Source organism: Meles meles, chromosome 6 (assembly GCF_922984935.1).
Source record: "Meles meles chromosome 6, mMelMel3.1 paternal haplotype, whole genome shotgun sequence".
NCBI classification, from domain to species: Eukaryota; Metazoa; Chordata; class Mammalia; order Carnivora; family Mustelidae; genus Meles; species Meles meles.
Genome location: NC_060071.1, coordinates 25,581,902 through 25,608,136, shown reverse-complemented (window position 1 = coordinate 25,608,136; position 26,235 = coordinate 25,581,902). Strand labels below are relative to the sequence as shown.

Genomic DNA, 26,235 nt, shown 5'->3' with positions numbered 1-26,235 from the left:
AAATGTCTGCTTATCACATGCCCATTTTCATCTAATCATTCACGGTGGGTGTCCAGTCACATTGATTATATAGTCAAACTTCCATGCCCATCTTTTCTTCCTGTTTCTATTTCTGAATCTCATGATCTCTTTCTTTTTTCTGAAGATTTTTATTTTTTTTGTTTGAGAGAGAGATAGTGAGAGAGAGAGAGAGAGCACATAGGGAAACTGAGAGGGAGAAGCAGACTCCTGCTGAGCAGAGAGACCAATGTGGGGCTCGATCCCAGGACCCTGAGATCATGACCTGAGCCGAAGGCAGATGCTTAACCACTGAGCCACCCAGGCTTCCCTCATGATCTCTTTTGATTCAGCTCTGCCTTATCTTTGATTTGGGCACTGTATTTCTAGTCTCTGCCTAAATTCCACCCTTTTGTGTAAGTAGTCCTCTTGAGGTAGCATGGGGTATGGCTTAGGCTAAGATCCTGTTCATCCCTGGGGTACCTGAATGACTCAGTCAGTTAAATGCCTGACTTTGGCTCAGGTCATGATCTTAGGGTTCTGGGATCCAGCCTGGCCTCCAGTCCCATGTCGGATTCTACACTCAGCAGGGAGTCTGCTTGTCCCTCTGCCTGTCCCCCCAATTTGTACTCTCTCTCTCTCTAGTTTTAAAAACTTAAAAAAGAGAGAAAAAAGGAAGAAGATGCTTTTCATCCTTGAGGATCTAAATCCAGATATCCCCTTTTCTAGGAATCAGTCCCCAATTCCCTAACCAAAACAAGTGCTCTTCCTTTCGGCATTAAATTTTACTTAAAAACTGTAGTGCTCAAACCTTAAAAACAAACAAACAAAAAACCCCACAACCTTGCATCTCTTCTCTTTCTTACTTTCTTTCTTGCTCATCCCTACCCAAGATATTCCTTTGTGGATTAGTCTTGTTAAAGAAGAGACACTTTTAAGGAAGAGGAGAAAGCAAGGGAGGCAAGTGAGATGTGCCTCTGTTACCCTGTCCACCCCCATTCCAGCAGGCGAGCAGGGTGTGGGTGTGGTGAATGGTGGGAGGGCAGGAATGGGGTTCCCATGTGTTGTTGTGAAAATAATTTGCCATTGAATTAAAACTGACATTTTTACAACATAGGAACATATACAATAATATATGGCCAGAGGAAGTTGTTAGATAATGTAAGGGTAAGAAAATCGAATGCTTACACATGTTACAGGCATTTTTTAAAAAGATTTTATTTATTTATTTGACAGACACAAGTAGGCAGAGAGGCAGGCAGAGAGAGAGGAGGAAGCAGGCTCCCTGCCGAGCAGAGAGCCCCATGTGGGGCTTGATCTCAGGACGCTGAGATCATGGCCTGAACCAAAGGCAGAGGCTTTAACCCACTGAGCCACCCAGGCTCCCCTGTTACAGGCATTTTGAACTTCATTCATCTCATCAAATACCAAAAATAGAAGAGGCAAGCATCTCCAACTGTAAGATGCCCTGGAAGCTGGCAGGTGGCTGCTCCAGGCACATGGCCCCGTGTTCTGTGGGCAGCGTGGTCCTGCAAACAGCTGCTGCTACTCTGTGTTGATTACAGTGTCATAGAACTTGAATGATCATGTCATATTACATGACGTGAGGAGTAACTTGTGTGTGGACCCAGTAGCGAGTTTGCCTCTTTCTGCAGCCTGGGAGAACTCTTAAATAAAACAGAATGAGTTCATTCATAAATTCAGAGACTAGGTTGGAGATCAGTGATGATCCAGTTATTATTGTGACTCTCCTTGTACAAGGAGTGGCCGTGGGTCACCAAGGATGTTGACTGGTTGTGGCAAATTCAGAATCTGTTGTCACCTTCAAAGAAAAAAAAAAAAAATTCTCCGTTACTGTTAGGGAAAATTATAACCAGTAACCTGAATGAAAATCTCCTGAAAAACAATGTATTAAAGGTGAAAGTATGATTCCTTCATTTTTTGCAAAGCCTTTTTTTTTTAAACTTGATCAAAGTTTGTTTGGTTTTATGAAATAGATCTGCCTTTACTACATTGGAGAGATTTATAAATACATCATTGAAAACGCTGAACCATGGCAGAGACACCTTAAACCCTGGAGGGGTCAGGGATAAGTGAGGCTGCAGTGGATGAAGATTCTGATGCTTTCAAAAACTAAAACCTTAACAGGGTGCTTTAGAACAGTATATCCTGAACCTGTATTCATGAAGAAGAGCTCTGTGACAGTAATAGAGATCTCCAGGGAAAACATGCTTTCAACTACTTAAAGTAATTGCTGTAAATTCTGTAAGTCAGCTATCTCCTCTTAAGGAATTATTTACTGAAGAACCTTAAAAACCTAACTTGTACAAATAAATAGTTTAACTCAGCCTAAACATTAAATAACCAAAAATGATGAATTAAGGGATCTTAAAATTTTATTCTGATTTTATTAAAACAAAGACTGCTTGTCTTTAAATAAAATTGGTCACTCGTCATCCTCATGTTTCCTTATTCTTTCACCCCTCATTGTGTTGTTTTGAACCAAAAAAAAAAAAAAAATGGTCAGGGGCGCCTGGGTGCTCAGCGGGTTAAAGCCTTTGCCTTCAGCTCAGGTCATGATCCCGGGGTGCTGGGATCGAGCCCCGCATCGGGCTCTCTGCTTAGCTGGGAGCCTGCTTCCTCCTCTTTCTCTGCCTGCCTCTCTGCCTACTTGTAATCTCTATCTGTCAAATAAATAAATCTTTAAAAAAAAAAATGGTCAGATGAGAACTGCAAAGCTCAGCACGACTAATTATAAAATGTTAGTAATAGATTTTCCTAGAAGAGGAGATCTATTATTCTCAAAAGGCTCACATTAGCCTCGGAACAGATTTTCAAAATCATCTATGTAACATTCTCACTGTTTAGCTGAGGAAACAGCAGGCCCCAAAGTGAGGTGGTCGGTGCAGAAAACAAAACAAAACAAAAAACCAAAACCAGAAAACAAACAAAAACAAAAAACAAAAACAGTGCCAGGACTTTTTAAGAAAAGACTCGCTTTTGTCTATGGCTTCTTATGTGGTTCTTTTAAATATAAGACATCTTTATCAATCTACTTCCCCCTTTTTGCCCTCATTTCGAAAGAATCATACTTTTTTCACTTATGACCTTTGAAATCTTCATTCAGCTGTCTGAGTTCGGACCTTTCAGGAATTATGAGCAGGGATTTGCAGCTAATTAGAAGAGCCAGTTGTCATTCCTGTGGTGCAATCATGCACCATGTTTGTAATTATTTATAGCCACTATTTCAAGACTGCACATTTTCAGGGTTTCCCCACATTTTAAAGATTTTACTGATTTATTTTAGAGAGAGAGAAAACGGGTGAGTGGGGGAAGGGGCAGAAAGAGAGAGAGAGAACCTCAGGCTGATTCCCCGCTGAGCACACAGCCTGATGTGGGCTTGATCCATCTGAGAACAGAGATTCTGGGGGCTTGATCCATCTGAGAGCAGAGATTATGACCTGAGCCAAAATCAAGAGTCAGATGCTCAACCAGCTGAGCCACACAGGCGCCCCAGGGTTTCCCCACATTTTAATATGTTACTCATACCTTCTAATGGGCTTCCACTTTGTGGGCGTTTGGATTTTAACCAGTCTTGCTCTGCATTCCTTCCTTGTGAAGTCATTTTTCTTTAAGTATTCAGGTTATAAAACTGCGTAACTACAGGTAGAATTTTTAGTTTGTTACACTGTAGAAGACTGAGCTGCCAGGAGGAGAAGCATCTAGTGCCTGCTTCTGTGTGGAAGATGGAAATGGTGCAAATTAATTCTTTATTGCTATGCAACAAATCCTTGCAATCTCAGCAATTAAAAACAATGTTGCAACAATGTGGATGGACCTAGAGGGTATTATGCTAAGTTAACAAGTCAGAGAAAGACAAATACTCTATGATCTCACTTAAATGTGGAATCTAAAGAACAAAACAAATGACAAACAAAACAAAACAGAAACCAGAAACAGATTTCATAGTTACAGAATAAACCGTTGGTTAAACTGAGTGGGGCGGGGTTGGGTGGCGGGGGAAATCAGTGAAGAGGATTAAAAGGTACAAACTTCCTGTTATAAAAGAAATAGGTCATGGGTATGTGGTGTACAGCATAGGGAATATAGTCAATAATACTGTAATAACTTTCTGTGGTGACATATGGTAATTACACTTATCATGGGGATCATTTTGTAATGTATAAAAATATTGAATCGCCATGATGTACACATGACCTAATGGGATTTTGTTTGTCAAAAAGTGGAATGCAGATGTATTAACTTAGTTTCTGGGCATCAGGGGTACAGGCATGGGTTGGCTGGGTCCTCTGCCCAAAGTCTCACCAGGCTACAGTTGAGGTATAGGCTGGGGCTGTGGTCTTGTCTGAGGCTTGGGTCCTCTTCCAGGCTCTTGTAAGATCTTGGTATAATTCAGCTCCAGTAGGTAGGACTGAAACCACGTGCTCTCAGCCTGGCCATGTGGCCACTTTCAGCATCTGACTTCCTGTCTCTGGCCTTAGAGTCAGATTTATGGGACTCCTGCGGCTCTCTCAGATCCACCCCGATGGTCTCTCTGTTGACTGGCTCACAGTCTGCTGATTGGTCACCCTAGTTACATCAGCAGAAATTATTTCCACCACATTCACAGTCCCTGCGTCACTCAGGGGGACTGGCAGGGGTGTGTACACCAGGACTGAGCTGGGGATCTTGGGGCCATCTCAGAATCCTATTGGCACATGGGATGGCTGGCACCTGTCCTTAGGAGAAATATTCTGTGGAAAAAATTAAATAGTACTACTTCCTAATTGCTGTGAAGGAATCAAGAGTATTGAGGACTTAGGGATATCAAACCTTGCCATTGTAAAAAAATATAAGCCATGTATCTCAGGGGAGTACTAGGTTCCTGGAGGAGGCCGGCCTCGGCCTGGTTGGGGTTGGAGTTGGCAGGAAGGCCACAGGGCACTGTGCACTCCTGAGATTTTTGCCATGGAGAGGGAGGGGGACACACATTCTTTCTACCCTGAGCTGTGTCCATACTGACTTGAGGAAATAGAAGGCAGTTCTAAATCGTTTACCTGCTGTGTAGAAAAGCCTGAAGAAGAGTGTGATTAGGAGTTGAGTGTTACATAGAATTGTGTCAGAGAGATTTATTTCTGTCTTCTCTGCAGTGTTTTCCTGTGCACAGACGTGTGGGACACATGCCTATGGATAAATCCCCTGGCGCAATGCCTTCCACTACCTGCTTCCTCTGCTGCCCCTCCTTGTCTGTCACGGTGGCCTGGGAGCCAGTCCTTCCAGCAAGAGTCATGGGAATTGCAGTTACTAGGTGTGGGTCTGCTCAGGCAGCCATAACAAAGCACCACAGACCAAGTGGCTTAAACAAGTCGATTGTCTCTCAGTTTTGGAGTCTGCAAGTTCAAGATCATGGTGCTGGCAGGATTAGCTTCTCTTGAGGCCTTTCTCTTTGGCTTACAGATGGTTGTCTTCTCTCTGTGACCACACATAGCCTTTCCTCTCTGTGCACGCATCCCTGGTGTCTCTTCTTCTTCTAAGGGCATCAGTAGGGATGCCTGGGCAGCCCAGTCTGTTAAGCGGCTGCCTTCAGCTCAGGTCATGGTCCAAGTCCAGCATTGGTCTCCTTGCTTGGCGGGGAGACTGTTTCTCCCTCTGCCTGCTGCTCCCCTGCTTGTGCTCTCTCTCTCTGACAAATAAATAAAAATAAAATCTTTAGGAAAAAAAAAAGGTCATCAGTCATACTGGATGAGCACCACGCCCTGTGACTTCATTTCAACTTAAGGCCCTGTGTCCAAATACATTTGCTGGGAAAAAGTAAGTGTTATACCCTCCTCATGAGAAAAAGGGCCTCTCATATATAACGTATGTGTCATATGGAATATATATTACATATACATATATATGTGAATATATAATACAGTATATGTACTTTCTGTGGGGACTCAGCAAGTGGTCATGATAAGGAAGAGGGGCTAAGCAGCTGATGCTTGCAGTGATCATAAAGTCAAGGTTTGACCTTTAAAAAAGGAGATGGGAACATTTTTAAATGTTGTTTCATCTGTCACACATCAAGGCTCTCTGTCCACAGGGAAGAGGTCAGTCTGGTATTGAGCCAGCAGGAGGCTCAGGTGACTGACAGTTCTGTGCCTTATCTCAGGGCCAGCTGACCTCGAGCTGGAGGCTGATTGGACCTTACCACAACTCTTGAAGCAGTCTTGAAGAATACCCTGGCCTTGTGGGGAGTGTTGTGTTGGCCCAGGAAGAATATTTTTGCTCACTTTGAGGGCTTGATTCTGCCATCCCCAAAGGTTGCTATCCAGTGTTTTGGTCTTGCCTTACATTATTTTTGAGTACAGAGCTATACTGATTTGTCTTTGTTGGTCTTATCTTACGGTGGCCAAGCTGTGCACTCCATGTCATTGGTTTGGTGGTCTTGAATTAGAACAAGAAAGCAGAGGGCTTAAAATGGAAGGGGATACTTGTTTCTTCCCACCTGGGGCAACTGATGGCTAGGAGTTCTGGACGTTTGCCTTGGGTTTCCTCAAATCCACAGTGTGGAATTAAATAGATGTGTAAAACTCTCAATACTTCTTCCAACGTTCAGAAGTCATTTAGATGTGACTGCCTTGGTCCACCTTGAGATCTGGACTTGGTGTCTGAATTCAGATTCTCTGGGAGCTGAAGCAAGGAGAGGCATTTTATTGGGCAGGAAACAGTGAGAAGGCAGTGGTTAAAGTGAAATCTGTTTTGGTGTTGTTTTGTTTCCCCCTTAACACTATAACCCAAAGGATTTCTTGCTGAAATTTCTTTGTAGCATATCATGTTGAGAGAGTCATGTTTCTATACTTACTTGTAAAAATGGACAAAACTGCCTTGAAGGAACTCTTAAAAATACCCTTTGTAGGATTAATTGGCCTGTATTTTTAGAGTTAGAAAAAAATCTAAAGAAGAAATCTACAGATACTGTTTTCATCTAAGTATTCATTAGTAGTAACTGTTGGATGTTGAAAGCCATGTTGGGTATTGTTCTGAGTGATTGGCATGTGCTACTTCTTCTTGAGTGAGATGGAGAGGATGCATCTATTACAGTTTTCATTCTGTAGATAGGAGAAGGATAGTGAGATGTAGGCAGGTTCTACTGTTTCTGAATTTGGCTGTTGTAGGTACTTCATAACGGTGCATTCATACAATATTCTATTTAGCAAAATAGCTTCAAGATTCATCCATGTTGTAGCACGTGTGAGAATTCCCTTTCTTTTCACGGCTGAATGGTATTTCTAGGGTAGCTATATATGACATTTTGCTTATCCGCTCATTTGTTGTTGTTTCCCTCTTTTGGCTATGATGACTAGTGCTTCTATGAAGACAGATGTACAAAACTCTTTATCAGTCCTTGCTTTGAATTCTTTGGGATAGATATCTAGGAGTGGACATTTTCACCATTTGAAAGTGTATAATTAAGAGACATTTAGTGCATTTACCATGTTGTGCAACCACCACCACTACCTAGTCCCAGAACATTTCAATCAAATGGAAACCTGTACCCAATAAACAATTTCTCCCCATTTCCTTTCCTCCTGGTCCCTGGCAACCACTGATCTACCTTCTATGTCCATGGATTTACCGATACTGTGTATTTCATGTCAATGGAGTCATACTGTATGGAGTCCTTATGTATATCCTTCTTAAATACTTTTTATTATGGAAATTTTTAACATATTGGAAAAATAGAAATTTTTTTAAATGAGCTGCATGTGCCAATCACACAGATTCAGGTATGATCAACCTTCTGCCAGTCTTGTTAATGGCAGTTTCTTCACCAGGGAGGAAAAGCAGTATGTGAATCGATTCTGGAAAGAAATCCGAGTGGGAGATTTTGTGCGTCTCCGCTGCAATGAGATCATCCCTGCAGACATTCTACTGCTCTCCTCCAGTGACCCTGATGGACTGTGCCACATCGAGACTGCCAACCTGGATGGAGAGACCAACCTGAAGCGAAGGCAGGTGGTCCGTGGCTTCTCAGAGCTCGTAAGTGATCTGATACTCCCAGGGTATCCTGGGCACCATGTCTATAGGGTACCTCCCATGCTGGACTTCCGGGCATCAGAGCACCTGTACTCTGCCCCCTGTGCCTCGCCACCTCCATCAGTTCATCAGGCCAGGACACTTTTCCAGGTAGATAGGTGTGGAACTGAGGGTCTGACCCACCTGAGCCCATGACCAGCCTATGAGTGTGGGGAACAGGACTCAATTTTATAACTCTGATTTCCACTGTACATTTCTGAGTTTCTCAAAACAGTATTTAAAATTACAAAGAATATTTATGACCAGCTGACTCTTGACATTTATCCAGTTGTTGTTCTAGTTTGCTAAATGGCTACACAGCAGAAGTAATGCCCTATTCTGAGAGTGTAGCTCTGGAATGTTTTCTCCTCAAGGGTGTTTCTGAGTTTGGCATCAGATCTTCTGTATCTGAATTCTGCTTTAGAGAGCCTCAGCCACGGCTCAAAGAAAATGCACAGTTGATGTGGAGTGAGAAGTAGGAAAGGAAGTGTGGTGTCTGACTGTTGGCACTCACCAACAGACTTGTGGCCGGAAAATTCAAACCCTGTCAGGGGTTTCTAACCTTCTGTTCACTCTCATCCCTGCAGGTCTGTATAAAGGATGCAGAGGTCCAAATCTAGGTGTAATGAAAGTAGCATGAGTTGTCAGAGATCAGGAAGCCGTATTCTCCTAACACCAGCTCTGTCCTAGGCTGCCTGTTTCAGTCATGCGTGGGAGTCTTGCTGTTGGCCTGTACTGAAGGAGATTTAAGAAGTGCCCAAGGAAATGAGCTCCTGCATTTCAGAAAGGATGCCACTGGGGAGTCTCTTCCTCTGTCACATATGTGTCAGTCAATGTCATACATTGGAGATTTTCTTCCTATGTCACTGAGATCTCTCCTTGAGCTCTCATAGAAGCAGCAGCCCTGGACTCAAGACCAGTAAGGCTTCTTTGGAAAGGTTGGCTTGTCTTACGCTTATGGATCTCATCATGAGCTCCATCAGTATTTTGGGTGAGATGTTTATTAGACAGGATCCTTTTGGGGCTGGCATCCTTGCCTCCCACTCATGAGTGAACATGTAATCCACACTTGGTCACTGTGACAACCAAAGGTGCCTCTACACACTTGTAGACAGAATTCCACAAGCTGAAGCTCCCCACCTTGCTTCAACTGATAGGGACTTCTGAGCCCGACATCCCTCCAACCTGCAGTGCACTGAGACATCATTACCAGCATCTGCTCCCTCTTATTTCCACCACAAGTTCCTCTTTCACTCTTTTTTAAAAGTTGAGATATAATGGACATACAGTATTATATTAGTTTCAGGTGTACAACATAAAGATTCAGTATTTGTTTATATTGCGAAATGATCACCACAGTAAGTCTAGTTAACATCCATCAGCACACACGGCTATAATTTTCTTTTTTTGTGATGAGAACTTTCAAGATTTACTCACTTAGCAACTTCCAAATATACAGTGCAGTATTGTTAACTGTAGCCACTGCTCGTTTCCTTTTTTTTTTAAGCCGCCTTTTGTGCGAAGTGGTTTTTTGTGAGGTGCCTCAAATCTTTCTTGGAATGACATGGAGCTGACATAAATATTAAAAATAGCAATTTTTTAAAACGGGGTGCTGTCATCATCCCAGATCAGGATCGCTGGTGGAATTTAGGGGCCCCTTGAGGCCCAGTGCTGGAGGTTTCTGACTTCTGCATTGATTGTGTTCCAGGGTTTGGCAATAAATGGGGGCTCACCTTCTACTGCCACCCCCTGGTCCCCTGTTCTCCTAAGGATGGTCTTACTTCAAGGCTTTCTCGACCAGGCCTGCCCAGTCTTCTAGACTGGACCCCAGAATTCCAGGTACAGATCAGTGTGTGAATTAAGCCTGAAATCAGTATGGCAGCTGTACTGTGGGCTCATTTCTTGTCATCTGAGCACACACTGGGTTTTAAGGGGGCAGTGGGTACACAGGCTAGAATGTTACCCTCCTGGCAGAGTGGCCAGTGTGCTTGGAAGATGATTGTAATATGCGTGAATACTTATGTATCTTTAGTGGGTGAGAATTTGAAAACTGGAGAGCAGTGTGTACATGTTTGGGGTGATGGCATGGAGAAAACCTAGGTATAGCTCCTAGCTCCTAAGTTACTCATGAGTAACTTCCATGTTTCACATCTTCTAATTTTATTCAGTTGCTAAACCCAGTAATAGCTAAAAACCTCCTCCACCTACTTCTTTTCCAAACAACAACTGGAACTTTTCATAGCTCAGTAGTGCTTGATCTAAGAGAGCTGTTTGTAAGTTGGATGTTTATTTAAGGATGGCTACAGGCAGACACATCCTATATCACCCTCCTTCGCGCCCCATGAATGCCTGAGGAAGTAAATGGAGTTGAGCCATAATTTAGTCTAAATAGCCAAAATTAACAACCAAAGGAATTCTGATTTGAAATAAAAGTTTCTTTATCAGCACCCAAATTCTTCAGTAAGCATGCATATTGTCCCTAATAGTGGAATTTTTTTCCACTTTTTTTCTTTTCTTTTCCATTTTCTCTAAATGTCTGAAGATATTTTTCTGGTAGCTGAATTCCCATTCAGACGTTATTATTCTGAAATGTAAGAACTGCCCCACAGAGAATAAAGATAGGAAATTTCTGGCATTTAAAATCCTGACAATTGGAAAACTAATATTGTACACTATGTTAATTGTGGTAGAATTAAAATTAGTTAATATAAAATAAAAATTTTAAATGTTTAAAAATTAAAAAAAAATTAAAAGCCTGACAGCTAGAAAACCAGAGTTCTGACTACAGTGTTACAATGCCAAGAACATTCTAGTTCTCGGTATTTAAGTGGGTTTTCAGAGAATGAAGTCAGCTAGTGTATCTCAGACAGATACAGAACTGGGTAAGTGGTGGTCCCTAGGAAAACCTAAATTAGAAGCAATTTGTAAAACCGGGGTGAAGAAATGAAGAAATGTACACAGGGACTCTGAGGGTCTGGTGAGGAGGCAGAAATTGCACAGGATTCAGTCAGGGCAAGTTTGATGGGAAGAATTCCAGTGGGGGTTGTGAAGTGAGAACAAAGACTTGCAGGAACGCAGACCTCGCTGATAGAGCAGTCACTGGCCCTGGGGCCTACCTAGATAGTACCCAGGGAAGAGACACCCCAGGTTGAGTCTTGTTTGCATGGCTGGGAGCACAGCTATTACTCACATGATGGTAGAAAAGCTTCTGAGGGGCTGTGCCAGCCAGAAGTCAGCCATCCACAGGAAAGTGCTGAGCCAGGAAACTTGGGAAGTGCCAGGGGCAGCTGCTGGCCACTAGGCAGTAGCTGGGCTCTAAGAATGCTGCCTTCTTCTTGTGGTTCCAGCTGCTGCAGTGGACAAAGGCTGAGTGGTGGCTCTTTAGACAACCAGCCTGTAGAGCCCAGATCTGCACATGCAAAGGGACCAGGAGAGGGTGCAAGAAGATGTAGCCCCCCTTGGGGTCAGGGCCCATACCCTTGGGGGTCTCTGGTTACCTTGAGCTGAAAGCTGAAAAAGGATGTGGCAGATCTAGTCCTGGACATAAACATACCACAAGTTCCTTGCCTTGGAGACCCCTGCAGGGGGTGCTGGGAAGTGAAGAACAAATCCACACACCCTTCCACCTGAAGGTCAGCCCCTTCTCCTGCAGCATCCCTCCAGCGCCCTCTACTGACAAGGCAAAAAAAGTAGCTGTGTTTCTGAAAGCCTTTACTGAAGGGCTTGTTTGCTTAGGGAAGGATGCCAAGAAAGCGGAAAGTGGGCGGCACTGAGGCTGTTCAGGTCAAAAGTGGCAGTGGGGGCTGAGTCCTGGGCTTCCCAGTCTAGGGCACAGCTGAGGCAGTCCATGTGGCACCCAGGGTGCAGATGGCTCAGCTGGCACGTGGAAGACCTTCACCTACTTTGTAGTGCTCCCTGGGCAAGGGAGTGAGCATGCTGTCTTCCTGAAGTCGAATCACAGAAAGCACAGGAGACCTCAGTGTGTCACCTACTCCATCTCCACATCAGGTCCAAGGCCATCGGGTCCAAGCCCTTTCCCTGGGGAGATGATGATCATACTCTGTTTCCTAACTCTCAGGGGAGTCTGCTTCTCACTGGCTATGAAGATGAATAAGGAGAACCTGGAATACTAAACTACTGGTGGGGACCACAGAACTGAGTTGGACCATGACTCTGCACATAGACCAGAAAAGTATACGCTTTGCTTATGGAAGGAGATGGTTTAAATAAATAACTTAGATTGGTCCATGAGCAGAAAAAAAAAAAAAAAAAAGGAAAGGAGGGACTCGGTCCATGTGCTGCAGGGTCTAACGATTTAAGGCAATGGGACTAATACCTAGAGGACTCAGGCTTGTTTACCAGCAGACTCCCAGTACAGAAGTTGTACAGGATTCATGGACTAGAAGCGGGAAGGCAGCATGCACGGCCGGCCCAGACCCTTGAATCTGAGGATACAGCCGTCAGACACTGGACAATGACCCCAGGACCTTGAACCACCTAGCTATCTGGCCTCAGGCAAAAGAAACAGAGATCACGGGACTGCAAAATAAACTTACAGTTTTCAAGTGGGAGCCAAATTGGCATTATCTCAGAAGTCATAGAGAACCCCAGTGTTTCACACGAAGCTCTTGGGATAACAACTCAAATTTGTTCAGTCTCCCTTGGTGTCAGACCTCATCATGCTTCTCACATTTGTAGTAGCACAGACATTTTAAAAACAACTTCACATATGTTAAAATATAAATCTCATGAGGTAATGATTATCACACCCTTTTATAGACCAAAAACAGAAAATGTGAAGACAGGAGGTTCTCACAAGGCACCGCCTGCTGTGGCTTCCTGAATCAGGGTAGAGCTGGAGGCAGTCCTGGGTTCTGTCACCTTCTGAGTTGGCATGGATGGGGGGATTCTCCAGCATCCAGTCCTTCCCTTTTGCACTGGGCATTTGCTGTTGCCCCCCCCCCCCTACACACACACACACTCATTCTGACCCACAGCCCTGCCCATGAATCTGCATGCAATTAGCCTCTACACAGATAGAAGCCTCTAGTTTGTCTGTAACATTTGCACAGTGATTTCTGCAAAAATGGGAGTTCCTTAGGCTGATAATTTTATATAAAAATATTCTTAGAGACTTGTTTTTGTGATTTTTCATTATTAAACATACTATGCTTCACATGCTTCAAATGGATGTTCCTAGGCAATCTATTGATCAAAAGAGGCAAGCATCTTTCCTGTCAGTGTTTACGTGACCTTTGCAAATAGTGATATGCACTGAGGAGTAAATGATAAAGCAGGAAGAGGGACGTGAAATGTCAGGTGGGTGTTGGAATTTTGGATGGGAACTGGGCAGAGCAGGGCAGCCTCCCTGAAGACAGTGGGAGAGTCCAGACCTGAGATCTTGCTGCTGAACAAGCTATGTTAGTATCAGGGAGGAGCCTTCAGGGACTGACTTCTGTGTTGGTTGATTTACTGAGAAAAAAATGTTCTTCCAGTTTATCTCTTGGGTAGACCTGTGGGATTATTACCCACAACCCTGGCTACACCCACAGGGCCATCTGCTTCAGGCTGTTTAGAGCAGTGATTATGAGGTTTTCAGGAAGAGCTGAAGTCACAAGCCTGGAGTAGCTACTCTTCTCAGAAGTGTGGGGGTGTGTGCACAGGAGTGTGCATGTGTGCCTGCTGCATGCTCCCCATGAGCAAGATGGATGAAACTAGTATGGAATCTTTCCTAGGCTGGGGGAGTCTGTGAAGCACGAGTCTAAAAGATGTACCTAATGATCTAGACTTGCACTGATTCTAAGACAGTGATGTGGCTTTACCTCCATTTTGCACATAAATTTTTACTATATTCCCAGCAACATTCTTGGATGCCAGGCACTCTTAGGCAGCGACAAAGCACAGAGTTTCCTTTATAAGGGAGAGTTAGGCCTCCCCTGAATTACATGACAGAATTCAGGGAGCTTAGTGAAAATCACTTTACATTCTATTTATGTAGGAGACAAAATTATTATGTTGTTTGTTGTTTCTACATACACATGCTCTCAAAATTATCTCTACCACAGGAAGACTAGAGGTTTAGAAAAAGGACTGTTTGCAAAATCTTGCACCAAAGCTGTTTTTTCCTTAAGATTTTCAGGTTGTTAATCTTTAACTAAATTAGTTACATGCTCTGCTATGGAATGGAAGAGGAAACAGTCTATCATCTAAGTGTAAAACAAAGACAGCGGGCTGGACATGTTAATTGGAAAGGTCAATATCAAGCCTTTACGAAAAGATTCATGGTTTTCTTTTACATACACTAAGCTCATAACTTATACTGTGGGGCATTTTCATCCCTGAACTTAAAAATCAGATACTTTTGTTGAAGGATATGAAATATGTAACAGGAATGCTTTTGAGGAAGAAAATTACTTTGAAAACACATTGTATTTAGACTACATTTTCAATTCTAGCAAGTGGATATTCAAAGCAATTTGGTTAGGTAGGTAATATAATTATCTGAGATATACCACGTTTTATAATATCAAGTGTTTACTTAACAGGAAATATAAATTTGGTTATGTAAGACTTCTCTTTGCTTCTAATCTTCATGACTTTGCCACAGATTCTTTGCCTTGAACCTGTGGTGTAGCATATCAGTGCATGTAGAGAGTAAAGTACTGTGATCTTAATGAGGACAGCTAAATGTCATGAAGTTGACAATACTAGGCTGACCTGACGTATTAATCCAAAAAGATCTTACTACATATGGAAACTTGAACATTTTCTGTGTATGTTTAATTTCATGTTTTTGTGTCATAGGAAGTGGTCATTTTTTATTCCGGGAAAAAGACAACCAAAGCATTAATAAGTTTTGTTCTATTTATGTGGTATGTGATTTGAAATGCTGTCTTTCTCTTTGATTATATTTTCACTGTAAATAAGCCTTGAATTTTAAGCCTTGAATTTAAGAAGGAATTTAATCAAATTCCAACTTTCCTAAATGTAGCTGAATTGCATTCACAATTGCAAAGAGTTTGAGTTTGTGTGTGTGTTTTTGAGCTAGAAATTTCTTTACTAGTGGGAAGGGCTGACCATGTGAGATCTGCCCAATTGATGCTCTGTAAGTGGGTATGGATATGTATGTTTAAGTGCGAGTGTGAGAGCATGTGTGTGTGCACATGTGAGTGTGTTTGTACACATGTGTGCGCAGATGTGAGCATACAAATGGATGAGTGTGTTCTTGCGCACATACTTATGATTGTATGCAAGTGTGTAAGGCATGTGTATATGTGTGCAGGTGTGGCTGTGTATGTTCCGAAGAAGAAAGCAAAGTGAAATAAAAGGGCTTGACTTATCACTTTCTGTTACCTTCTAGGAGAGGATAAATGTTCTTTCCTGGGCTAACATACGATGTTCTAGAAGCAGATTGATTGGTAAAAGCAACATTCCTGGAGAATCTGAAATTGTCAGCCTGGTTATTGAGCACCTACAGAGCACTGTGTGTATTAGGTATTGGGGGGGTGGTGTTGGGACAGTCCAGTCTTCACTCAGTGGACTGGGAAACACTTTGCCCCTTGAGGGGGTCCCTGTACCTGGTGTCATATCTCTTCCACTTGTTTTGTGAGCAGAGACCTCAGTGAGAGGAAAATCTCTGTTTCCACAACATGAAACCAGTCACCACACCCTGACGGCCACAGCATTTTATTTCTTTGAGTTATTCTAATTATGTTTCTGAATTTGTCAGAGTCTATTTTCCCATTTCACCAAGAATTACTGGGGAAGTTATGTAATGCTTTCAATTTGCATGTGTTCCTCCAGTGAAAGGCAGCACTTTGGTTCTCATTTTGATATTAGTACTTCTTGGGATTTCTCCTCTTCATAAGTGAGACATACCATACATGCATATGTATACACAGAAATATCAGTACACACATTTGTACCCTCATGATGATACTAACATAAACCACAGCTCACAAGAAGCCTATTTCAAGCAAGAACTATACTTCAGAAGATATAATTACCTACTTGTGTGTAGATGAAACTGTATTTTCTTTCTTTCTTTTTTTTTTTTTAAAGATTTTATTTATTTATTTGACAGAGAGAGATCACAAGTAGACAGAGAGGCAGGCAGAGAGAGAGAGAGGGAAGCAGGCTCACTGCTGAGCAGAGAGCCCGATGCAGGGCTCGATCCCAGGACCCTGAGATTATGACCTGAGCCGAAGGCAGCGGCTTAACCCACTGAGCCACCCAGGCGCCCGAAACTGTATTTTCTAACATCTAAATTGGGTTTCAACTGTAATGAAATAAATTCAGGGCTTTTTAAGGTTGCTAATGAATAATCCATGTTGTGAAATGTACCCAATGATGTGACTTAACAGACCCCAATGAGAATTTTAACCAAGCGGAGAACAGACCTAAAGCAAGCTTTTTAAGTTTGTTGGTTTTCCCTGAAGTTGTTTTTCAGTAGTGTATCTATCAGAAGGCCTTATGCTCATCTCCCATTATAAAAAGCATGTCATTGCCAGTGACAAAATCTTCCCTTCCAGTTCCAGAGAGCAAGCAGTTAGGTATATCTGGATGGAGTTTTATAAGTTAAGAATTAGGCTGAAGCTTAAAATCATTTTTTTCATAACACATACAGACACACACATGCACACACACACACGTGCACACAACTTACACAAACAGAAAAGTCTACGTGCGGTTCTCCTGTCTTTGAGTGAGAGGGAAAAAACATAGTTCTCATTCACCTGTAATGGCTCACTTTTTGCAGTAATACCTGCTGTAGTCCAAAAATGAGCCCTTTTGTTTGGTTGGTTAAAAAAGACCAACTTCAAAGCATATGGATTTGGGTTTGTTTTGGATGTGACTTCAAATAGTTGGTTTGCTTATCCGCCCTTTATCAGGAGTTCTGGAGCCTTGACCATCAGGCAGGAAATTTTGTTAAGGACAGACTTGTAAGGTTGACGTCTCCACCTTGGCCCAGCGAAGCTGGTGTTGGCCATGGAAATATATCTCTGGTATTCTAAGTGTTGGCTTTCAAAGCTAACAGTGGGCAGAGAAAGGTGGTGCATGTAAGGCTGAATTCAGTTGCTGGGACTGGACTGTTCATCTCAAGCATTAAAGTCCAAAGGCTTGGGGACACTTGGATAGTAGCATAGTAGCTTGCTCCTGCCTGTTTGGAGTGTTTCTGCACTTCATGCATCTTTGGGAGACTGGGGTCTTTCTGACAACCTGCTTGTAAATCTCTTGCTGACAAAAGATCCAGGAGCTAGTGCCACCTAGAACCTGAACTTGGTGGGAGCTCTGTGTCAGTGTTCAGAAAGCTTGTAACCCTTGTGGTAAGAATAATGAGTCTCTCCGGCCCCCCCCATCCTGAATAATGGTCCCAGTTCATACTCATTCAGTGCCCACTGTGTGTCAGGCCCTCTTCTGAGTCTTCCTATGACATCGCTGCTTCTAATTTTCTTGGAATGCCATGGATGCATTCCAAGACCCCGAGTAGAAATTTTGATTTCTGCAAGTCAAAATTTTAATAATGTTTGCAGTTAACAGTAGCTTTGGATGCTCCCAAAACATGGACTTGGGCACCTGTGACACGAGCAGCTGCATGGGTAGGTCAGTTTGAAAAGCTACATTCTAAAGGCAGTGGTTGGTCACCACCGTGTGCTCACTGACTGCCCACGCTGGGGGAATAGGATTACTAAGTTCCTGTTGTACTCAGATCACAAGAGAGATCTGCCTCTCCTCCAGTAAGGACACACACACCTGTAGTGATGGCATGTTGGTGGCACTCATCGGGTACCACCCTGCTGCTGTGGTCAAGCCTGGGTGTACCAGTTCCCTGAAACTACAGGCCCTGAGGACCCCCCCCCCCCCCCAGCACGGGCCAGGTGCCAACCACGCTGTCCCAGAATGAGTGCTCAGGGCGCTCTCCCTAGCATCCATGAGGAGTCCTCCTGAAGAAAGGGGAAGAAATGCAGGTTGTGTCAGGGCTGGAAGGAAGGAAGAGAGGAGGGCCTGGCATCAGCTTTGTGATGCTCCAGCTCTCAAACCCCAGCTCTGAGGCCTCAGGGCCCAGTGCTGCCTGGTGGTTCCTGCTCTTTCAGTGTTCGTCTGTAGGAGTCAGTTGAGTGTACATACCAGCCCACCTGTCAATATCAAGCTCTGGGGTGGGGGTTCTCCAGAAATTGCAGGCAGCGATGACTCAAGGCTTCAATGGGGATAATTTTCAGTTTCTGTGCAGATTATGTTTTAAATGTGCGTGTATTCATTTGCTAAAAGTGCCACAACAAAGTCCCCCAGACCGAGTAGCTTAAATAACCAAAATTTCTTGTCTCATAGTTCTGGAGGCTGGAAGTCCCAGATCAAGGTGTCACAGGGCTTGTCTCTTCAGAGGCTTCTCTGTTTGGTTTGTAGATGGCCATCTTCTCCCTGTGTTCTCACATGGTCTTCCTTCTGTGCCTGTGTCCTCATCTCTTCTTTTCAGGACACCAGTGAGATTGGATTAGGACCCCCCAAATGTTTTACCTCAATTACCTCAAGACCCCATCTCTACGTTCTGAGGTGCTGGCAGTTAGCAGTCTAACATAGGAATCTGGGGAGAGGACACAACTCCACCCATAAGAGTGGCATGTCGGGGGAAAGCTGTGCTGTTTCTGCAGGTACCATTAGCATGCTGATTACCTCAGATCAACGCACTGTTGCATTCCACATCCTTTCTCTTTCACTGCCAGGAGGAAAATACCTTCTCTTAATGAATTTCTTGCTGGAAACTTGAGTCCTAGTTTATCCATGGGGGATGCATTCCAAGACCTCCAGTAGATGCCTGAAACCACAAATAGAACTGAACGCTAGGTATATGATGTTTTTTTCCTAGACATACATACAAACCTGTGCTAAAGTTTAATTTACATATTAGGTACAGTAATAGATTTATAATAACTAATACTAAGATAAAACAATTATAACAGTATGCTGTAATAAAAGTTATGTGAATGTGGTTTCTCTCTCAAAATATCTTACTGTAGTCACACTTCTTGTGATGACGTGTGATGATCAAAGTCCTCTGAGACGAATGAGACAAAGTGAAGTGAATGAGGTAGGCATTGTGACACAGTGTTAGGCTGCTATTGAGCTTCCGGACAGCGGTTGTCTTTGGGTTACTGGAACTGGAAAGAGATCGGGGGACTGTCTTTCTCTGGCTGGCTGCTGCCTGCTGAGAGACTGAACATTAATATATGTATGTTAGATATTAAAAACTCCATGAATGACAGTGGAACAAAAAGAATAAGAACTGTACTATTAGGAAGATTTCAAAAATTTGGTTAGAGTTCTTTTAAGTATTTGTGTGTGTGTGTGCGCGCGCATGCGTGTGTGTATGCATTTATGTATGTGTGCATGTAGGTCACTTAATAGTTCACACCATGTCAAGACACAAACCCTCCCTTCTAAGTAATTTGTCTTAGAAATAGGGAGGGACAAATTTTTCAACTCTTGACTAAAGTCTTTTTTTTCTTTTTTAAAGATTTTTTTATTTATTTGAGAGGGAGAGAGAGAGAGAGAGATCTCATGAGTAGGGGGAAGAGCAGAGGAAGAGGGAGAGAAAGAATCCCAAGTAGACTCTGTGCTGAGTGCTGAGCCCAACTTAGGGCTGGATCCCATGACCCTGAGATCATGCCCTGAGGCAAAACCCAGGGTCCGATGTTAACCATCTCTTTGACTAGAGTCTTGATTTTAGAGTTTCCTTCAAGGAAGATGTCTTTTCCATTGACAGTGCATCTTGTGTGTTTCCTGTTCACCTATTCATTTGAAATTATAAAAGGAGTCTCAGGACTTACTAAACACCAGTACAGAAAGAGCACTCTTCCGAGAGTCAGTTTGGGAAAACAAGGCCTGGACCTGGGGGGCAGACAGGGTGAAAGTCCAAGTCTCTGTGGCTGGCACCACCACACCTGGCCCTGGTGGGTTTCCTATCCAGCTCAGAATTTGTGCTTCTCTTTCCACAGCCATGATATGATAGGAGTAGGGAACATCTGCTTTTATTCTAAGCAGGTGAAGCCTTTTCCCCCTCGTTACACTTTTCACTAAAAAGTCTGCAGTTAATGGTATTGGGTTGTTGTGGGAGCAGGTGGTCTGGGCACTGCTGTTTACCACTCACCCCATAGTTCAGGAGGTCCCACGGACCTGACCATTCCTTTTATTATGGCTGCTCCTTCCACTTCATCCTGTAATGGTCTGGTCATTTCCCAGCCACCCCAGCCCAGCAGCTGGAGTACCACTATCCTGACCCTACCTCACTGAGTACAGACAACCAGTTCCCAGCCCTCTAGGTGCTACCAGGGCAATGCCTAGGAATGAGACTCAAGGGATAAGGGGCGTTGAGGAGGCAGCCCTCCTCGGCCCTGCCCTCACAGGTGTCACCTCGGTCAGACGCATGCAGGCCCACTCCCTGTGTCTGTCCAGGTGAGCCCTTCAGATTTGCCTCAAATATAGAACTTTAAAAGGTTCCCCCCTTTTATATTGTCCACATGGAGGACATATAATTTTCCCGCCACAGGAGAGTTCTTCAGATCTTTGAAAGCTGCCTGGTGGCTCGCCTGTGGTTAACATTTGCCAGTACTTACCACTTAGCACGTTATTAGTATGTTTGATCTAAACCCACTGTGGTAGGTGCATAGGACCCTCTTGGGGGCTTTAGACATCACTGAGGGCCTGGCCCACCAGCACTCTGGCCTCCCCGGTGTGGGATGGGTCGACACTGAGGTATTCCAGGCTCCCGGGACTGTGGACCACTATCCCAAGACAAGTATAGTCACTTCCCTAATTTACAAATAAAGTAGCCCAGGTCCAAGACAGTAGGCCCTTTGCCTAAAATCCTGCAGCTACTCAGGGGAGGGGCCACTGCCAGGTATCCTGGCTGCAGAGCCCATTCCCACAGTGCCCCACCTCCTGCCACCTGGCTTGCTCCAGCTCATCAAAGGCACCCTTCAGAGATGCTTGCATCTGTCCTTCACTACCCCCACCAGAAGCCTGACCTGGGTCCTCCTCACACCTTCTCTGGGGTGCCATGTAGTGTCCATGTGGTGTTTCTCGCCACAGTCTGCCCCCCAACTATCTGCGGCAACTGCCAGAGTCATCCACACGGATCGAAGAGCTCTTCTGGGCACTCTCCTGCTTAGAAGCCTGCAGGGGCTATTGGCATTGTGTTAAAGCTGAGGAGAAGCTCCCTAGTCCAGAACAGAAAGAAAGCAAATGGATTACTGTCTAAAAATCTGACTGCAATGGGCTATGTCGCAGAACTGCTTCGTCTAGAGAAACTGCTGATGCCAAGAAACAGGTCAGGACAAAATGCATGTGTACATATGTGTTTCTGTAGGTCTCTATAATACATGTGTACACACATATATAGGTACATATATGCACACAGATATAGCAGCCAGACACACACGTGTATGGGTTTCACTTGAGATTTTGTTCGATAAGAGAGTTCCAGTCATTTGAAGTGTTGACAGAACCCTGACTAGATGATTTCTAGGGTGCATTCTGACTGTGCCTTTCCAGGCTTTGGGTTTGGTCCAGGGCTTCCATCCAGGAGGCTTTGCTGAGGCATGATGGGTGCTCTTGGAGTTGAGCACAGACACTGAACTCTGGGGTTCTGCGATGGAAAGACCTGGCTTGGGCCCCGAGGAGCAGGCAGAGTAGAGGCAGGGAGACAGTACTGAGGATGGGGCCTTGTCCTTCAGAGGATGGTTGTACCCAGGTTGTGCAGATGAGGACACAAGAGGTTCTGAAAGACTCATTCACAGAGTCTTTCTGTGAGACATTGCTCACAGATGTATTAAGCACATGTGTGCCAAGCACTGTAATTAAAACAAAAAATCCCTTCTCTCAAGGAGGCACTGTCTAAGTAATTTGATCGGTTGAGTGGAGCATAGCTGGATTCACACTGGAGGCCGCCTGCAGCAGCCGGGAGGGATTGGACCAAGCCTCCTAGGCTGCCCGTTGCTTGCTAAAGGAGGAGGAGGATGCCTGGCCACGTGGCTCCTTGGTGCTTGTGGATGCTGTGCATCCCATGTTCTCCAAGAATTTCTAGAAGAAAAACCCATTAATAGGATAGGCGAGCAGAAATGGGAAATGCTAAATGTTAAAAAAAAACTAAATGCTGTGCCCACCAGTTAATGTGAAGAAGAAATAAAGTTGTGCATTCTTGGCCCGTGAAGTGATCTGCAACTTCCTGCTTTTTCAGCTTCCCAACCTGCTGTGGTGGCCGCCAGCTCTTCTCACCCCTCATTGCTGGATCAGAGGAGATCCCCATTTTCTGAGGGTACAAGGCACTGCAAGGGCCTGACAAGAAAGATGCTAGGGTTGGTGGTCTGAGAAGAAGTTGGGCAGACTTGGTCCCCCTTGAAGTTGGGAGCTGGTGACAGAACTGCATGGAGAGCAGGCCTTGGTCCTGCAGCTGCTAGCTTGTGACCTGGAACTCATATGACTTATTTGGACCTCAGTCTCAACATCTGCAAAATGGGAACAGTGTCAGAGATCTTTCTTTCCTGACAGGTGCATGATCAGTGGGGGGTGGCCATTCTTATCACCAGCTCTTCTCCTGCTCCTGCTGCTGTCCTCAAAGGGCTTCTGGAAGGAGAGTGGGAGCAGCCTGTTTGGGCCTCTGCTGTCTCAAGTAGGAAACCTGACTTGAGCTCTGGAAGTCCACAGAAATAATGGAGAGGCTGGGAGCTTATAAAGGGTTGAGTTGAGAATTGTCTAGAGTTCTGGGAAGGAGGAGGCTGCATCACTAACCCGCGTGCCCAGGGCTGTGGGAGTCCTTGCCCGCCTGTGCCCGAGAGCAGGGCAGCTTTAATACTGCAGTAAGACCAAGCTCTCCATGGCAGAGTGCCAGCCACTGGGCTGTGGGATGCCAGGTCTGCTGCTGTAACCTGAGCTTCCCTGGTGTAAGAACACGGGAACAGCATGGCAGAAGCAGCACTCTGGGGGGATTCTAACAGACTCAGATGCAGGGGCAGGGGCAGGGGCAGTGCTTTTAAAGGAAAGTCCTGATTTTTAGAGGGAATTCTTTTGTCACATCCTGCAGTTCTTGGCAGATATTCACAGAGAAAGGGAGGATATTGGCTTGATGTGCCAGCGGCTGTTAGACAGATCTACCCTGGCAGCCCAGCAACTTGGACTACAGTGCTGAGCTCAGCAGACACAGTGCCTCCCAGCCCGGTGCCAACTTCATTAGAGGGTCCATGTGGCCACCAGGGCTCAGAGATGCTCCACCTCAAGCTGGAGGACTGTTGGCTTTTACAACAGTTGCAAAAGCCAAGCTTACAAAGGGAAAATAATCCAGAAGCAAGCCTTAATTTGTGTCCAGTGTTTCTCCTGCCTCCTCATAAGTGTTTACCAGGCACACTGCAGAATTACCCTCTGCAACTGTAGGAGCCTTTGGCTCTTAAGCGCCTTAAATCTGAGTGCAGAGCCTGTATGATTTGTAGTACCACAGGTGGAGTGACTGTGGTGATAATCCTCATGTTTCATGGAGATAAGGTAAAGGTGGCTGAGCTCACCAGTAAGGGAACATGCTTGGTCCTGGAAACCCATACTGCATCATGGATCTTTGATTAACTATTTGCACATGATCCCTTGTGTTCCTATGTCCTTGCTCCAGAGGTTGGTGGGTATAGACTCAGCAGTGCCCTCACTTGGGGCTGGTGAGAGACGCATAGGTCCCAAGTACCACCCAGACCCACAGAGGCAGGATCTTGCATTTTGATAAGATCCGCGGGGAATTGATATTTGAGTCCCTTCAAATTTGAGAAGCCGTGCAGTGCAGGATTTACACCTGGATGTAAATACTTATTTTTCTGTAATTACTTCCTGTTTTCTAAACATGAATGGGACAATCATCAGTCTTTATGTTCTCTTGCCCTCTTGACAGAAGCTGTTATTTCTGTAATTCCTAATTAAGACACTTCTTTTTAAAAAAAAAAAAAAGTGACAAACATCGATCACCTACAAAAGATGCACTTTTGAAAACCTCTGGATAAAATATAATTGAGTGATGTTCTTTCATAGATGTAATTTCAGGGATGCTTTATTTGTATTACTGGTAGATTGACCCACGTGGAAGCAGCTTGTGTTGGCTGGCTCTAATCTGTGTAGTAGTTAATTAGGAACAGTTTTTCCTAGGATGAATCCTTTTATAGCTGGTGCTGTGTCCCCGACTTCATTGAACTAACAGCCTCTGTTCCCACCAGCTTATCTTAATGAGAATCACTGGCAACTGGACTCCTAATGAAGCTCCCCTGGACCCCTCCCAAAAAATGCTGTTCCACATCTGAACTGTTCTGTTTCATACTGTTGGCTGGTCTTTCACAGTCTGCACCCACCCTGCCTTTCTGAAGTTCTCTCAGTGCACACCTCCCAGAGTGGACACACTTTTAAGAGACACTAGCAGTTTAGAATATCATCCACAGCATGCCCCAGACCTCCTTCGCTCGATATCCCAGGCTTCAGTCCAGGTGTGAACTTGGGCAACCTTGGGGATTTCCTCTGGTCCTGGAGCCTGGCCTCTTTTCAGGTCACTGCCTGTTTTTTTAAATTCCAGATACCACTTCCCATCCTCCAAGGCTTCCAGAAATCTTGCAACAGAAGATTAAAATATATAAAAATATTTTTTGTTTTTTAAGTTTAAAAAGTAGGGGTAACACTCATTGACTGACAGGAGTGTTCGTGTGTGTTTGTGTGTGTGTGTAGACTGGTACATAGAGGTACATGTGCAGTTTTCCCATGGGGAGCTCTCTGCCCTAAGAGCCATGTTTTTTTACCACGCTGGTCAGCTGAAACTCAGGAGGCAGTCTTTGGTAGAAACCACCAAGAATGGAACCATTTACAGAAACTGTTCTTCTAACCTCTCTGCCTGTTTCATATCAACTGATCTTAGGGCCTTCAGGCTATTTTGGGAAGAGGCCTTGCTTAGTTAGGTCTCTTGGAGTATTCAGAAATGGTAACAGACTCTAAAAGGTTAGAGTATTAGAGTTCTCCATAAAAACAACCAATAGGAGAGAAAGAGAGTTCTCTCTCTGTGTCAGTCTCTATATGCCAATGTCTACAAAAAAATCTATCTGTAGATGTCTATTTCTAGAGAGAGAGAGACCTATAGATGTGTGTGTGTGTGTGTGTGTGTGTGTGTGTGTGTGTGTGTGTGTGTATCTGTATGTCTAGAGAGATTTGTTACAGAAATTGGCTCATGGGTTTACGGAAGGTGAGAAGTCTCACGATCTGCCGCCTGCAAGCTGGAGACCAGCAAAGCTGGTGGTGTAATTCAGTCTCAGACTGAAAGCCAGAGAACCAGAGGAGCCAGTGATGTAAATCTCAGACTGAGGACAGAAGATAAGATAAGATATCCCAGCTTAGTCAGTGAGGCAGGAAAAAAGAACAGATTTCCCTTTCCTCCATCTCCTGTTCTGTTCAGGTCCCCGGTGGCTTGGATGATGCCCACCCATGTTGGGGAGGACCATGTATTTTACTGAATCCACGGAGTCAAATGCCAATCTCATCTGGAAACACCCTCATACACACACCCCCCCAGAAACAGTGTTTAATCTGGGCATGCTCCTTGGCCAGTCAAAGTGACACATAAAATTAACCATCACATATGTTTACTTGGCATTTTGTGGGGTTTTCTTTGGAGAGAATTTGAGATGTAAACAGTTGGAGAGGCATATCTAGCACTTTGGCTTAGGCCCTGATCGTCGTTTGAGCATGGACTGTGCTGCTTCTGGTCCTGACGAATGGCTTCAGAGGGACAACGTGATCCTGGGAACTGCTGAAAGAGTAGAAGGGGAATGGAATGGAGCTGTGGTGAGCAGTTTTAGGCTGGGCAGAGAGATGAGAGACCCGCCGTGACATGGCCATGGGACCTTGACCACGTCACTCCTCCCATAGCCCAGGATTGTTCCCTATCTGGAAACGGATGTTGTTGGATCTTAAGGTCTCCGGTCTCTGCTCTGTGACTGCCGTTTATGGAAAAGGGCAAGGACATGGCAGAGGGGTAGTGAGGTGGCAGAGCTAAACAGCTGTGCCCATGATGTCACGGCATCCAGCCACGGTGCCCACTGTGGGCGCTGCAGGCCAGGCCCTGTGTGGCAGCTGGGACACAGGGATGTGAAATCTGCTTCCCAGATGAGAAGC

General features: G+C 44.5%; 1 protein-coding gene across 1 annotated transcript in view; it reads left to right on the top strand.

Annotated features, from left to right (window-relative positions):
* ATP10A (ATPase phospholipid transporting 10A (putative)) overlaps window positions 1-26,235 on the top strand; it is a 194,174-nt gene that overhangs the window by 71,580 nt on the left and 96,359 nt on the right. Inside the window, exon 2 of the mRNA XM_046008749.1 lies at window positions 7,818-8,022. Within this exon, the coding sequence (XP_045864705.1) occupies window positions 7,818-8,022 (205 nt within the window). The remainder of the gene's footprint in view (window positions 1-7,817; window positions 8,023-26,235) is intronic.